This window comes from Cyprinodon variegatus, unplaced genomic scaffold, assembly GCF_000732505.1.
Source record: "Cyprinodon variegatus isolate N-32 unplaced genomic scaffold, C_variegatus-1.0 Scaffold587, whole genome shotgun sequence".
Classification (NCBI taxonomy): domain Eukaryota; kingdom Metazoa; phylum Chordata; class Actinopteri; order Cyprinodontiformes; family Cyprinodontidae; genus Cyprinodon; species Cyprinodon variegatus.
Window position 1 is genome coordinate 85,449 of NW_015151040.1, and position 15,622 is coordinate 101,070.

Genomic DNA, 15,622 nt, shown 5'->3' on the forward strand with positions numbered 1-15,622 from the left:
ATATAATCAGTCTGGGTTTTACTTAAGAGAGTTAAACTAAACTGCCATGATGCATTGCATCCTCAATGAGTCCATTTATAGTTAAGCTTTGTCACAAAATCTTGCTTTGCATGAATAATTAACTAAGATCTAAGACACAGGGTGGATGAAGGGGAATGCAGGAACATTGTATCTGCTGTCAAATGCTTTATTTGGCTCAGGAAGAAAGAAAGAAACGGCAGCAGGTGAAGCCAATTAGTGCAGCTTAACATACAGAGCTGACATTCAGAAGGTGCTATTTTTTATTTAACATTATATATGTTCATCAGCAGATTCTTTATATAGATATAAAAGAGAAGAGAAAATGCTTTAGAAGAAAAGGTTTTCTTATCTGATAAACTTCATACATGAGTAAATATCTGTATTTACTTTATTGTGTTACTAAAAAAAGAAAAATCAAACAAAAAACTTAATGCTGACAAACAACACCCACAGTCATCTCTGTGGTCTGGCTGTTGACTTTTATCTATTCTATGTGTGGCATTAACTGCTTTATGAGACCTCACCCCTTTTAAGCTTTAGTTTATTTCACTTAATGCAGGATTCTCTATGTTTTCACAATCTTGGGGCAGAAAAATCTATTTTACTGCAGGGTAAAGAGGAGCCTTGTTTTTCACACATATTATTGTTGCAATTTAAGTGCAAGTTTGTTCAAAGAGTCAATCAGAAAGTGAGATCTAGTTGTGGCCCCTGCTGTTGTCCGAAATTGCTTTTAAAATTGCTTAAAAAAATTATAAAAACACCATTTTCAATATGTTTCTTTTTTCAGTATCTATTGTTGCAAGGCTCTGAAATGCACAGATTTCATTTTAAAGGGAAAAACCAACTTCAGCTCCATTATTCTGACTGAAAGCTGAACCCTTAATCAACTACAAATGTTGTCAATTGAAATTACAACTAATGTCAAAGCAACATTTTGATTTAATCCTTGTATCTTGCCTTAATTAATATTGTGCTTCAGGTTGCTAACGGTAACTGATATGACAAAAACTTACTTTCCCTTACTTTCATTTTTGAGATAATGTTAGGTTGAAAAATGTTTATTTTTTATTTGGGTATTGAACACATACTATGTGTTCCAGCTTGTTTGAATGCTATTCAGAGACTGTAACATAACAAGGGAAAAATGAATGAAAAACAGCCTTTTGACCTCTTTTGCTAGATGTGAATTATGTGTACTGTATATACATCATTCTAAACAAGCCTAAAAAGAAATTTTTTTGACTTTACCTGAGATCATTAGAGTGAAGACACCTCACCTGGCAGAAATATGTATACTTGGTATATATCCAAACTGTTATTCCAAACAAGTCAACTTTAATTGATTTTTTTACTCCTGCATGAGGAGGATGATAGCTCTGTCCTAGAGAAAAATGGATGTGCCCTAGATGCATATGTGGATAAAGAAGATGGCATCATGTGTTATGTTGAAAAGACTGACTTATATAACCAGGGGAAGAGTTTGAGACTGTATAGAATTAATAAGGTTTTTTTAAACGTCAAAGTGCTCAGACAACTCAGAACTGCTGCACTGATATGTTTTGTTGAGAGTTTGTGTTTTATTAAGTATTATTTAATTTGTTAAATGTGTGAAGTATGTGAATATTTTCTGGAAATTGTTTCTGTTCATTTAATGGATGTTATTGCTTTGATTACTGTCTCTTTGTACAAGAAAAATATATTTATAAAACTCAATAAAAATATTGTTGGAAAAAAAAGCCTAAAACTAGAAAGAAATATATGAACAGAGCAGTAATTAAAAGTGTAGTTGCTTACCGATACCAGGAATAACGTGGAAGAATTGGTCCAGGTCCTTGTCCACAGCGGTGGTAATGATCTTAACCTTCGGGAAGGCGTAGGCCACAGAGTGCACCCCAAGTTCAGCCATCAGCAGGGACACCAACATGATGTTGTCTTCCTGTACCTCGTGATCCTGCTCAGCCACACGCATTACAGATATATAATGTCAGTGGCTTATTTGTAATTATTATTAAAGACCCTTCTAGTGAGGAATATCTGATATTATATTTCTAAAATTCATCAAATAAGAATAAAAACACTTAATAATTGCACAGAAAAGCAATAATTTAGGTCTCACTGCTAAATCAGGGAGGACAAAGCAAAGCTTATCTTCACCCACCAACAGGACTCGCACCGCCATCATGGCTGCGGCGCCGGTGGAGACTGTGCTGTCCATTAGGATGACATGATCCTCGCTGATGTCTTTAGGCAAGCGCAAGTAGTGCAACTGGCCGGGCCAGACCAGAGGAGGCCGGTTACCATGGTTACAGGCACAGGACAGGTAGTTTCCACGGAGACAAGCATCACGAGGAAGAACATTTTTTAAGAACAATGGTGGAAGTCATTTTGAGACACTGTGTTGAATAGCAAAGAGGGCCAGGTTGGGTCGAGGCGTCTGATACCTCTGGCTCGCCTGAGTCCAGGTTGGTCTGGATGAGAATTTTCCCGATGCGGACGTCCTTGCACACGGCCCTCAGTGCAGGCTCCATGGTCTCTCCTGCCCTTAGGATGGACACGCCGGTAATCTGTGGAGACGAGCGAAGGGAGTGATTGTAATGAGAGGTAACAGTCAACATGGGGCTAACAGAACATTACTCACTCCTTTCCCATTGTAGCTGCGGCCCTCGTATTCTGAGCCCTGTGGAGTCTGAACCACACAAGGCTGCAAAAAAAAAAGAAAACAAATGTAATTTTTTTGGCTGACACTAGTAATGTTCAGACATTTATTATGTACTCCAAGTAAGCCTCTAAAGTGGTTTCTACTCAAGATGTCTTCCGGTTTTTTAAACATCTTTCACAATTTCTGGGGGCTTTGATGCCTTTTCTTTTTTTTTTGTGGACCATTCGACAAAACAGACTTATTTTAACTTGACGCAACAGGTCTTATCCATGAAAGACATCCACACTGACAGGACTGGACTTGCTGAAGAAAAGAATATTCATCACTTTTCTTTGTTTATGCACTTTCTTTAGGTCTGCTCGCAATATTTAAGCTCATTTAGAACCTGCTGCTGTTCTTCAGATCAGTACTCTGTTGATGACCAAATTTGGGTCTAGATTCAGCTGACAAACAGATCCAAAAAAATTAAGTTTACAAAAATCAACTTGCTGAAAAGAAGGTATTAAGAGGTAGTCAACTTTGACTCACCTGAGAAGGTAGAAATGTCAGCGCATACTCGATAAGAAGACGCATTAATCTCTTTGAGTAGAAGATGAATTCATCACGGCTGGTCTCCTTGTTCCTGCGGTGGAGCAACATTAAATGTCTTTAGACCTTTACAGGCACAGTAGGAAGGATTTCAGGCTTCATATGACTGCATGTTTTACTACCTGATGATGGTGTGAAGGCCTCGGACCTGTGGCGTGCTTTCCAGCACACTAAGAGTCTGAGGCAGCGGCTGAGTCTGTTGAACAGAGGCCAGGAGTGCTCTGAGAGGGAAAAAAAGGTAATGTTAGACAATCCAACTCCAGCTACAGATTCGGGCTTCAATATGGCTTCTTAGTGATTGATTTCTTGATTATTTCCCAGGGTAAAAAGATCAATCAAGATCAATGAACCTTTAAGGCATGAAACTGGCATTAAAAGAACAGTTTTGTTTTCTGAATAATACAAGCAGTTTGCAAAACGCTAAACAGGATTCGGACCAGGACTTTAGAAAGGCCATTCCAGAAAGTTAACAGCAGCATTTTAAAATTAGTTTTTAAACTACTATACTATTTGCGAATTTATAGGTATAATATATCTTGAAGAAGTTCCAGCTGTCTGAAGGAGATTGAGTTGGATGTTCAGAAGCAACCAAGTCCCTCAGAAGAAAAACATTAAGGGTCGGACAAAATAAAAACTGTGATATTTATAGATGCTGGAGATCGGCCTGTTTTCCAGTGTGGTCCTGTTTCTCTGACCGTGACTGGCTGGATGTGCTCTCTTTATCCTATGGCATGGGAGCTGGCTTGGAGCTCGACTGCCTGGCTGTGTTTCTCCTGGATGGGTCCGCCTTTTACAGCTACTTTTTGTGTCTCTGCTTCTGTCTCCTTGAACCCCAGTCGGCCTCAGCAGATGGCCGCTCACACTGAGCCTGGTTCTGCTGGAGGTTTCTTCCTGTTAAAAGGGAGTTTTTCCTCTCCACTGTCGCTACAAGCATGCTTAATGTGAGGGATTGCTGAAGAGTCAATGAGTCAATGCAATCAACTGGTTTTCCTTAGATAGAAAACTTTGTATCAATTTGACTGTATGATCTGGTTGAACTGTAAAGTGCCTTGAGATGACATGTGTTGTGAATTAGCGCTATATAAATAAACTGAATTGAATTGAATATTGGGTGAAACTTTCAAATTTAAAAACATCATTACAAACATTATAGCAGCTTTTACATATGGAAGCGTTTGCATCAATCAGGAGGACTGCCAGGGAAGAAGAGAAAGGACTGACCAAGAAGTAGGAATAAAAGACTCTTAAAACCTAGTTTTAGAGAATAAAAGCTACATCAAGTTTCTGCAATGGCCTTTTCTTAGTCCTACCATCAATACTACTGAAAGTTTAGAAACTATGCATACAGTCTGTGCCTTTAAAATCTATACATTTAGATAAGTGTTAAAAATTCTGATATTACAGGATGAAGGCACAACTTGCAAAGGGGAATTTAAGAAAATACTACTGTGAGGGAATGTGTATTTTTAAACTTTTTATCTAAGGTATGGGTTATAATGCTGCCCTGGAAAGAGAAATTAAATCCTTAAAAGTCCAATAATTAATATGATAATCATGCATATGAATAATGTATGTAAACCTTTGGCCATTACAGTAAATGAAGCAGAGAGACTATAAGACTTTGAGATGCAGATTGGCTTAAAAAGCAGTGAATGTGAGAGTGCATACAGAGAGGAGATAAATCTGCCAACGAGTCAAGTTTTGGGTTGTTGGGGATTTTAAAATAGGTATCAGCGTACCTGACACTGAGCTCGCGCTGCACAAAGAGAAAAGAAATCAATTGAAAAGAACAAGAAAGTTGAGAAAGAGAAGAAAAGACTTTGTTAGGCCTTTTCATGTTTCCTTCCCTCAAAAATCCATAGTTAATACATACCTTTATAAGACGCCTAAAGACATGCTGAATATATTAAAAAGAACAAGTCTAATTCTGATGAAGGGAAACTTTCTCAGTCTAAACTTCAGATTTGTGTTCAGTTCAGTTTGTGTTCATACTAATAAAGGAACAAATCAATTTAGCCAAATTCTGTCAGTTCTAAATAGTTTTGTTTTTATTTATATAGAGAAAGCTAAACCGTCATTTGAATATTTTTTGTTTAATATATTCTGTTTTTCTCGTAATTAATTTACTGACATCAAAAACTCTTTCATTTAATTGGCAGCAAGCTTTAGTATTTTGAAAGTGTAAAACAATAAAGTACAAAAAATATATAGACAGGTCCTGAACTTTTAGGAAAACCCATCTGAAAGTTGGAGGAGGTGATTTTTTCCCCATACAATATCAATTGCTGTTATAGTCTAATGTGTAAACTATAAATGTTTGATACATAAACTACTGTATATGTATAGTACATAAATATATTCCTGTGATCTGGATCACCACAAAACAGGCTTACATCAAAGGCAACAAGGCCTTCACTCAGACACCTATCCTGAAAAAAAAATAAATACAATTTATGTAAACTGAGTTAAAATCTGTTTTGTGGTTACATAAATACATATCTATTTCATTCTTGTTATTATATAAAGTAGTCTGTGTTAATTCTGCTTATTTGCCACTGATTTATAATTTACATTTTCTGTTCTCGATTTACGCTTTCCGTTCACTTGTCTTAAAATCCCTTAAAAAAAATCTAACTTTAATTGCTTCGTGAGTAAAAAAAATAATTTCCATCTAGTCCATAGCAAAATCTACAAATTTACACTTTCACAATGAAGAAAAAAATCAACTATTTAAATGTCATTTTAATCATTTTGATTTTACTTTACACAGAAATAAAAGTTTAAAAACAGAATTTCAGTCAAATTTATGAACAGAATTCGATAACCCATTTAAATCAAACAAATGACATAAAAAGGATTTGCAAAAATCAAAACTAGCCTTTTAGAAGCTCTGTAAATAAATATTTCTAGAGGTTGCTAAGGACTGAAGTTAATAATAGTAAAAAGTATGTTGATACTCAATAACTAAATGGGAATCTTTAAAATAACATTTTTTTTTTCCATTTAGAGTATAAATAATATAAAATTATATATAAGCCTGTAAATTACATCTATTGAACACAAGGTGGCGCCACATACTAACCTCCTCCAGCTGGCTGTGGACGTGCTGAACTATCAGATCAATGGCCACCATGTTCCCACCACCTTTAAATAGAGCAAATTAAGATAAATATGGCATCAAGGTGTTTCCTGCTCAGAGGGTCTGCAGCGTTGCTCACCTCGAGGTACGACGATGTCAGCCAGCCTCATGGTCGGCTCGATGTACTGCTCAAACGCCGGCTTCACAAACTTATTGTACTGCTTGATGACGCCTTCAATGTCCCGGCCGCGCTCTGTGATGTCCCTGCGGAGCCGGCGGACGAGTCGAATGTCTGAGTCTGTGTCGACAAAGATTTTCATATCCAAGAGCTGCAGACGGGGGGAGAACAAGACCCCAATGAGGGCTTCAATCAAGTCAAGTTCAGCAGAGCGGCTGAACTACACAACAGCTTCTGATTACTTCAAAAAAATCTTCAGATGTTGAGGAATGAAAGATCTGCTGCCGTACCTGAAGAAGCTCTTTGTCCGCAAAAGACATAATTCCCTCAAATATGATAACACTGGCCCCATACACATTTTTCTGAAGAAAGAGAAGAAGAAAAAAGTCTGAGGAAAAGATAAAAGCAGCAGTGGGTCTCTGTAGGAAAGCTAGTAATTTCAATTTACTTCTTTAATATTCATTTTGATATTTTAGCCTTCCACCCAGCAGGCTCTACTTTATTTCTCTTAAACCCATAAAAAGCATACTAAATCTAGTTGTTATACCCAAAATTATGCTTTAACGAGTAATCAAGGCTAACATGTACCCAGTCTTTCTGTCTCCTGTGTGTGGTGAAATCGTACACTGGAATCTTCACGCTCTTTCCCTGCTTGAGCTTTCGCAGGGTGGACACCAGCAGCTCGAAGTCGAACGCCCCAGGGTGGTCAAAGTTGTAGTCATTCTTTGCTGCCAGGAGCTGCTCCTCTGGAGATAAGACCTGGAGCGAACACAGCATGTGGCATCAGAAACATTTCTGACTCAGAGGAGGCTTTCATGATACGCTGTGAGGTCTCATAACGATAAGTAGCTGCTTTAATTTGTAAATAACTTCTTGCTTTTGGATAAATTCAGCATCTCAGCCTTTTCTGTCATGGCCTCTCAGTAGAGCGTTGGTTAATTATTTATAAATCTTGAACCTTTCTGCATTGTCACAAAATGGATTTGGATGGGATCTCATGTCATAAATCAACACTAAATAATGTACATTAAGGGGCAGAAGAAAAATGTAACGCTGTGGAAAAACCTTTCAATGCAACTAGTCACATAGTATATTTGTAGCATATCTCCAGTAGTTCTAGCCCATTATTATTTTCAAAATTCCTGAAACAAAGTAGCGAAAAAATCATCTGCAAACAGCATTTGTCAAATTTTGTCATGAATAATGTTGGGATTTAGGTCTGAACTTTGACTGGACCATTCTAATACAAAAGCATGCCTGGATTCAATCTAGGGCGGAAACAATCAATCAGATTAATTGTGATTAATTGATTATTGAAATAATCATCAACTAATTAAGTAATCTACTAATCGTTAAATGGAATATAGAGACTCTAAAACATGCCTTTGGCTGACAGAGCAACCCATTTAGAGCACTAATTATACCAAAACGTACAAAATTTGTATTTGCATTTAAAATAAAACATTTTCATCTGTCAGTATGCTCTATCCAGGACTCCACATACAGTATTTACTTTCACCTGATTTGATTTCTTAAGCAGTCTTCTTTAAGGAACCTTTGGCTGTCATAGTACTGATCGATTCATCCAAAAAATTATCAACAGATTAATCAGTCTGCAAAATAACCGTTAGTTGCAGCCCTAATCCAAACACTTCCTCTTTAGCTCTGGCAGTATATGTTTCATCATTCTGTTATAAATTGAACTTCTGCTAATGTTTGGAGTCTTTTTCTTCTTTCATTATTTAGCCTCATCTGTATTCCAGTCAACCGTGACAAACTTTGATGTTTGTTTAGAAGATAAGCACCCCCACAGGGTAATGCTACCACTACCATGTTAATAGCTGTGCATGTTGGCCAGCAATACTCAAACTGAATCAGACTGTCATTGTGTTTAACTGAAAAGGAGATTTCTAATGAGTAATACTTTTCATTCTTCCTTATGGCCCAGATTACTGATTGATTGATTGATTGATTGATTGATTGATTGATTGATTGATTGATTGATTGATTGATTGATTGATTGTGGAGAAATTTACTCATTACATCAGCTCAAATAGTCAAAGGAGAAGAATGTGCAAAAGGAAGAAAGATGGATGGGATATGTTGGAGCCGTTTTGCATCTCTTTTGATTTTTTTCTTCTGAATTTATTATGAACTTATTCGCATTCTAATTCTCCTGATTTAGTTTTGAATCTTTAGTTGGAAATATGTCTGTTTTCGTTCTGATTTGTTTATTTGCTCTCTTCCTGTCTGTGGGCGTGACGTTGAGCTGATTTGATTAATAGGTGCTGTCACCTGCCGCTCAGGTAGAGTGGAAGGGACAAACAGTTTTTCAACCGCGTGATGCGGGAGCGCTTTTGTTTTGTACGTTAGTGAAAGACAAATAAATGCCTCAATTTTTCGAAGACGCGCGTTGGATCTGATCTATATTTCCACTCTGAAGCGGTGGCTCCGAAGTTGCCACTGCAGGATATATATACAGTATACACAGTGCATCCACATATGACAACCTTTTTTTTATTATAGTAAGATCATTATATAGTTTTATTGCAAAGGGTGTTAACATGGGAATTTACTGTATATAGATGGATGTCAAATATAGAGAAACATGTTATTGGACAGGGTATCAAATAGTAATTGCACATTATACATTGCAAAAGTTATTCATTTTTTTAGTGTTGTATTACAGAGTCTGGATTAAATGCTAATTAAGTCTCTAATTTAGTCTGGATCTAGATTAGAGTCTCATCACCACACAGATGGTCTAATTAGGTGACTTCTGGAAGAGGTTGGTATCCATGGATTTTATTTAGGGATATTACTTTAAAAGCAGCTGATAACCGGTGCATACTTTTCAGAGCAAAATACTTTTTAAACCTCTTCACAATTTAGCATGACTTTGTGTTGATCTATCACACACAAAACAAAGACACAATATTATAGATGGTTTTCTAATTCTCATGTTCAGACAGCCCTCACACATAAATGCACATGTTCTTTTTAATTTTTGCAATCTTTACTAGAGTAATAATGAACCACAGAAAAATGGTATTCGTCTGTATTTATTGAGCCCCTTTAGAGTTCATTAACTATTTATAGTTAATTGGTTTCAGCAACATTAAAACTCTACAGAAGAAAAGAAAAATCATGACGTAGGTTTAATGGTTTGTTCCTGTCTAAATTTCAAAAGGAGGATTGTCTTGTTGTTTTGTGCTCAAAAGCTGGAAGATTAATAAAATGTCTCCTTATAGAAATTATAGAAATTAAAAGCAAAAGAAAAAATAAGCGTGCATGGTAAACTCACCTTGTAGAAAGAGTCCATAGACAGCAGCACGACCCAAGGCACATCCAGGGCCTCAATGATTTTATTTGCTACGGTGGTTTTCCCTGAGGCGCTTCCCCCACACAGCCCTGCAGACAGTAATTCAAATACATAGAATCTGTGTATCTAGAGTAGAATATCTAATGTCTGGTGGTACTGTATGCATGAGTGAATGTTTTTAATTGTTCATGATATAAAGAGGGAAGGTACAAAGAGATGGATCCTGCAGATCAGAGCAACAACATGACCTGAATATAGAGAAAACAAACATTGTCATACCAATGACAAAGGCCTCCTTTGACTGAGCTCCGTGCTCGTCATACCAGGGAGGGCGGCCGGCGGTGTAAATGGTGCGCGTGCCTGTGCGGAGCAGAGGGGGCTCTGTTTTACTCAGCGTGGTGGTGCTCTTCCTGCGGGGGGCCCCGGCATGAGGCAGGAGCCGGTCCAACGAGTCCTCCCCACTCCCACTGCAACACAGCAAACCGCCGGGCAGGTCACAGCCTGATGCAGACATGATGCACGAGGAGCTGAAACACTCCTGTTTACCAGATCCAATCAGCACCAAGACTAGAATCTTCACAAGCGATGGGAGCATTTGTGAAAAGTGTTATCAGAGGTTTGCTTCTGCACAGCTTTGACTTTTTTATTTTATTTTTTTTACATTTTACTTCATCCAAACATTTCATGATATTATAAAGTGAGCTTTCATCATTTCTATGGCTCCTGATATGGGGACATTGCAGCTAGAATAGAAATTATCAGATCCAGATGCTTTTATCAGGAAAATCAAGGGTGGAGGAGTTTGCAGGATATAACTGCTACTCAGTGTAAAAGAGTCAAAGCCTATAAAAAGAAAAAAATGATTCAACTAATTTGCTTCCCAAAGCAGACAGAGACACCAGCATTCCTTTATAGTCCTGTAATTTCTCTCCCAGCTGCTGTGACATCACTTTATCTAATTTCCTCTTCAGTTTCCTGCAATAGATGTTTCTGTTTTCACATAAGAATATCTTCTCTAATGACTTCTGCTCGTTGTAACCCACAGCTTGTTATTTGCATCATGTCAGACTTATTTATTTATTTTTTTTCAGAAATAGACCAATCCACACAGAATCCAATAGAGACTGAAATTAAGACTTTTAAGCTGCTTGTTCTTCCTATGAGCTTCATAAAATGCTTTTTAATTGATGCCTGTTTAAAAAGAAAAGCTTATATCTATGTATGATATTTGCATAAAACAGATCCTTAGACTTATTTTCTATTCTGGTAAGATGGATTTTACAAATACAAATATTTTTTTCCATGATTATCCAAACCTGGAAATGCTGCAGTAAATTTCCAGTTGGAAACTCTGCGTTCTGCATAGATAGATTTGAGGACTCCTCGGGTCGCAGCTACACATTCTTTATGTGCATACAGAATGAGGCAAGACGTGAATGGAAATGAGGACTAATGACTGTTTTCAATCTGTAACTCTGATGCAGAGCCAAATTATAGCAGCTCTCTCACCCAAATCCCTGCAAACCAAACCAGATCCTGCACTTCCCCTGACCTCTGAACACACCCCGCTTAGAAACTATTTAAAGCCCACATGCATACACAACCACAGTGGGTATATAAAAAAAAAAAAAAAGCTCATGCAGGGAAGCATTCCTCCCACCTGTGATGAGTAACAGCAATGATCAGTCAGATCTTACCTGCGGTCAGTTCTCAGTGACCAACACCCAGAAATTCTGGCTCCAGTGCAATCAAGCAGAGTCATATCTGATCCGCATGACATCCTGCTACCTTTTAGCTTGGCCAGTAACCGTGGTAACCTTTCTAAAACAACAATAGGTGGACCCAATGCTGTGGTGGAACTGGTATACTCTGTGTGTGAGCTACAGGTCTGTTTGTTGCCGGCTTTCACTCATGTGTATCTGTGAAGCCTGAACTATCACCTGTAAGCCTGCTCCACGCTGCTGCCAAAGCGTGGGACACTAAGAGGATCACACCGTCGGCAAAGAGCCGCTTGGCTGGTATTAATAGAGACACCTGTAGACACAAGGACGACGAGATGCACTTTACCCGTTGATCCGCACTCTGTGCTCAATAATCTGTTGCACAGAACACTTCATTACAAAGGCAAATTTTCAAAAACCGCTCCGCATCTCAACAATGGAGCTGGAGTAATTTGGTTTTTAATTTCACAGTGCAAACAATCCAGCAACCTCTCTATAATTTACACTTGGAGATTATAGAAAGGCTCTCCACAACTTTCCTCCCAGGGACCAAAGCAGAAAACCCTCAGGATATGCTTCCTCTCAATAACAAGCTAAAACACAAGCCACTGTATGAAGAAGGAACACAAACAGTAGAGCAGTGACGCGTACAAATATAGATTGTTTTAAGACGTTTGTTTACAAATATAGATGCAGAGCTGTTAAAGAAGAAATCTGAAAAATAAACAACAGCCACACTTTCACTTCTCGATGTAGCTACATATAGTTGTGTCTACTATATCATGATCTGAATGGTATACACATATTTATATATAAGCTTAGATCAAAATCCACCAGCAGAACATGTATTTTATTTCACCTATTAACCACAACACCCTGTGTGATGCTACCTCCACTGTTTATATGTGACAAACTGCAAAGCTAACAGATTTCTACGATTTACTTTGTTAAATATCAACTCCTTAATCACTTCCGTGTCCAAATATACCTTATTTTAACATTTTCACCATTATATGATGTCCTAAACAATAGGTCTGCAACCTTTAAAATCTAAAGAACTATTTCTGCCTTCGGTCCAGCTGAGAAAATGAGTTTGGGGCTGTTACTGTTTATTTGCTTCAACACCTTTTTTTATCTTCACTTGATTTTATTCTGCTTTTTATCTTCCTTCTATGTATTTTTAGCACTTTGAATTGCACTGAATTGGGCTGTATGAATAAACTTACCTTGCCATTAAAAAAGCACACATGAAAGATAGGTCTAATAAAATATTACTTTTATTTTGGCAATCATTGGAGGACATAGGGACCCCTATTTCATCACTCTGCTTCTTTCTATCTCTATTCTCCTACTCTGCAGAATCTGTTAGTTCAATCTCTAACGTTCTGCTCTCTCTGCTTATTCTCATAGTAGCTTCATCTGGTCTGTTCCTGTTTGGCTGCGACTCCATCCTGGAGAGAAATATCAGCTGTGCTGCTGCCACCAACACCTTTGTTTATAGATGTTCGAGATCAGCCTGTTTTTTTAGTGTAGTCCTGTTTCTCTGTCTGTGACTAACTGGATGTGCTCTCTTCATCTTCTGACATGGGAGCTGGCTTGGAGCTCGTCTGCCTGGCTGTGTGTTTCCTGGACGGGGCCGCCTTTTACAGTTGCTTTCAGAATCTCTGCTTCTGTCTCCTCGAACCCCAGTCGGCCTCAGCAGATGGCCGCTCACACTGAGCCTAGTTCTGCTGGAAGTTTCTTCCTGTTAAAAGGGAGGTTTTCCTCTCCACTGTCACTGCAAGCATGCTTAGTGTGAGGGATTGCTGAAGAGTCAATGAGTCGATGCAATCAACTGGTTTTCCTTAGACAGAAAACTTTTAATAAATTTGACTGTATGATCTGGTGAACTGTAAAGTGCCTTGAGATGACATGTGTTGTAAATTGGCGCTATAGAAATAAACAGAATTGATTTGTGGCAATTTAATGCAATTTTTCCTTTTAATAATAAAAAAGACTATATGTAAAAACTGCTAAAATCAGAAATGGCTATTTAAAAAAAAGGCTGTTTCTTCTTTTTCAATAAAAAATGTAGGTTTGAAAACCGTGGAAGCTGAAATAGTCAGCTAAAGCCTCTTAGAGCGATCCAGAGGTTTCCTAATAATCTATGACGTAGACGGTGACGCCATACATCACCTACTTTTGATTAACTACATGCTTAACACATAATTGCGCTGTTAAACGAACCCAAAATGATACATTTATTTATTTGCAGCTATAATTACGTTTAGGCAAATATTTGTATTTACTTTGTTTAGATACAGAGCAGTTAGCGAGCACGTCACGAGCGCTCAGGGTTATATGACAGGGTAAACAGCCCGCTGCGGCATGGGTCCAAATAATAAACAACCAACGCTTTTTTTTCTACCTGCGCAGTTTAAAAACAGGTAAAAACACTGGTAGTATGGAGTACCTGTCCGAACGGGACGTCATTATTTTCAACCCCTCTGCATCCGCCGGAGTCCTGCATCGGCTGTAGTCTTGAATGGAGTCCTGCTCTGACACGTAGGGGATTGTGGGTAATGTAGTCATTATGTCTGCCCCCTTCCAGATCTCTCCAAACTCTCACAAAAAAGGCGCTTATATTTCAATAGTTTAATTTAATAATTAAATGTTGACATAAAAAAAGGTTTAGACAGTCACGAAATAACATTTTGACATGAATATAACAACCAAGCAGATAAACAGTACAATGCTGAATAAGATTGTCATGAGGCATTTTCATCACAGTCTGTAAAGGTTTTGTTTCCTTCATGTGTTGTAGATGGTCCTGATAAATAACATTATTCTGGATTCACTGCAAGATGGATGGATTTATTCCACAAGTTTGATTCAGCTTCAATGAGCTTCGATGGTCCAGGAAGTCCAGTTCTTTTCTGTTAAGATATCCTTCCAAATGTACCTAAAGTTGAAAAACAGAAATAAACTAAATTTAGAACAGTCAGGTTTTGTTTATCTTTCAAGCATCAAATAAGACCAACATCCCCCTGTCTCCCAGACAGCTGGTTCTTATTTCTTCCAGGCAGAATGACTGGAAACAGCTGGGATGGCTTCATGCACAAAGGAATATCCAAAAGAACAAGGCTTTTAACATGTTAGAGCTCGCTGGGAAAAAAAAAAAAACTGTGTCAAAACAAAAGAGTAAAAACAACAATTTGCTGTCATCGAAAAAGAGAGCCGGCTTCTCGGGAGTTGCCAGGGAACAGACAGAAGACAATTCAGCTCATTATCTTTATTAAGAAATTCAATAAAGCCAGAGAATGAAAAGTGAGCTCTATTAACTGTTCTCTTTTGGCTTGTTTTCATTGTACTAGTTATATCCAGCTAAGCTAAACTGACCAAGCATTTTTAATCAAAAGAGTGTTCAGGCTGTGTTGTTTTGTGAAGGCTAAGCAAAGTGAGGACTGGATGCTCCTTGTTTTCCTGGCTAGTCCATAAATTTCAGAGATCATGTAAAGGCACATTTACAATTCAGGAGCCTTTTTCTTAAAACAGAGCAGTTTTCTTCACACCCTGCCCTTATAATTCAGTTTCTACTGCATCTTCCTGCATAAAAACAGATTACCAGAAGATGGGATAGGAAAGTACTTCTTTTGCTATGAAGGTCTGCAAAGGAAACATTTCTGATTAGTTGAACGTTCTCAGAATACATTTTTAGTCAGCTAAACGTTTTTTGTTTTTTTTGGTAATAAAAATCTTCATAGTATGTTGCATGGTGTAATTTAGTGGAACATCTCGAAGATTATGAAAAATATTTCTGTTCATATTACATATTTCTGCAGCGTTTTAAGGGATTGTTTTGTTTCAGAATTTAGCTTCTATGTAGGAAAGAAAAAACTCTATCATAGGGTAGTGGGCTGTAAAGAAGATATCCTCTTAACCAGAGATTGGAAGTAACGAAGTACAAATACTTCGTTACTGTACTCAAGTAGATTTTTCTGATATTTTACTTTACTTTACTACTTATTTTTATTCTACTCCTTACATTTTTACACAAATATCTGTACTTTCTACT

The 15,622-nt window shown here is 37.7% G+C and overlaps 2 protein-coding genes across 2 annotated transcripts in view; both read right to left on the reverse strand.

Moving 5' to 3' along the window:
* The window catches only part of LOC107095945 (uridine-cytidine kinase-like 1), an 18,066-nt gene extending 3,989 nt beyond the window's left edge, over window positions 1–14,077 (reverse strand). Inside the window, exons 1-14 of the mRNA XM_015392337.1 lie at window positions 14,021–14,077; window positions 10,127–10,314; window positions 9,830–9,936; window positions 7,114–7,284; window positions 6,816–6,887; window positions 6,487–6,676; window positions 6,351–6,412; window positions 5,008–5,024; window positions 3,391–3,489; window positions 3,209–3,302; window positions 2,660–2,722; window positions 2,463–2,585; window positions 2,180–2,287; window positions 1,816–1,972 (exon numbers count right to left, since the gene is read on the reverse strand). Of these exons, the coding sequence (XP_015247823.1) occupies window positions 1,816–1,972; window positions 2,180–2,287; window positions 2,463–2,585; window positions 2,660–2,722; window positions 3,209–3,302; window positions 3,391–3,489; window positions 5,008–5,024; window positions 6,351–6,412; window positions 6,487–6,676; window positions 6,816–6,887; window positions 7,114–7,284; window positions 9,830–9,936; window positions 10,127–10,314; window positions 14,021–14,040 (1,471 nt within the window). The 5' untranslated portion in view covers window positions 14,041–14,077. The remainder of the gene's footprint in view (window positions 1–1,815; window positions 1,973–2,179; window positions 2,288–2,462; window positions 2,586–2,659; window positions 2,723–3,208; window positions 3,303–3,390; window positions 3,490–5,007; window positions 5,025–6,350; window positions 6,413–6,486; window positions 6,677–6,815; window positions 6,888–7,113; window positions 7,285–9,829; window positions 9,937–10,126; window positions 10,315–14,020) is intronic.
* A 111-nt stretch (window positions 14,078–14,188) lies between these two features.
* Window positions 14,189–15,622, reverse strand: part of LOC107095944 (sterile alpha motif domain-containing protein 10-like) — a 25,364-nt gene continuing 23,930 nt past the window's right edge. The window contains exon 5 of the mRNA XM_015392335.1: window positions 14,189–14,509. Coding sequence (XP_015247821.1) covers window positions 14,487–14,509 — 23 coding nt within the window. The 3' untranslated portion in view covers window positions 14,189–14,486. The remainder of the gene's footprint in view (window positions 14,510–15,622) is intronic.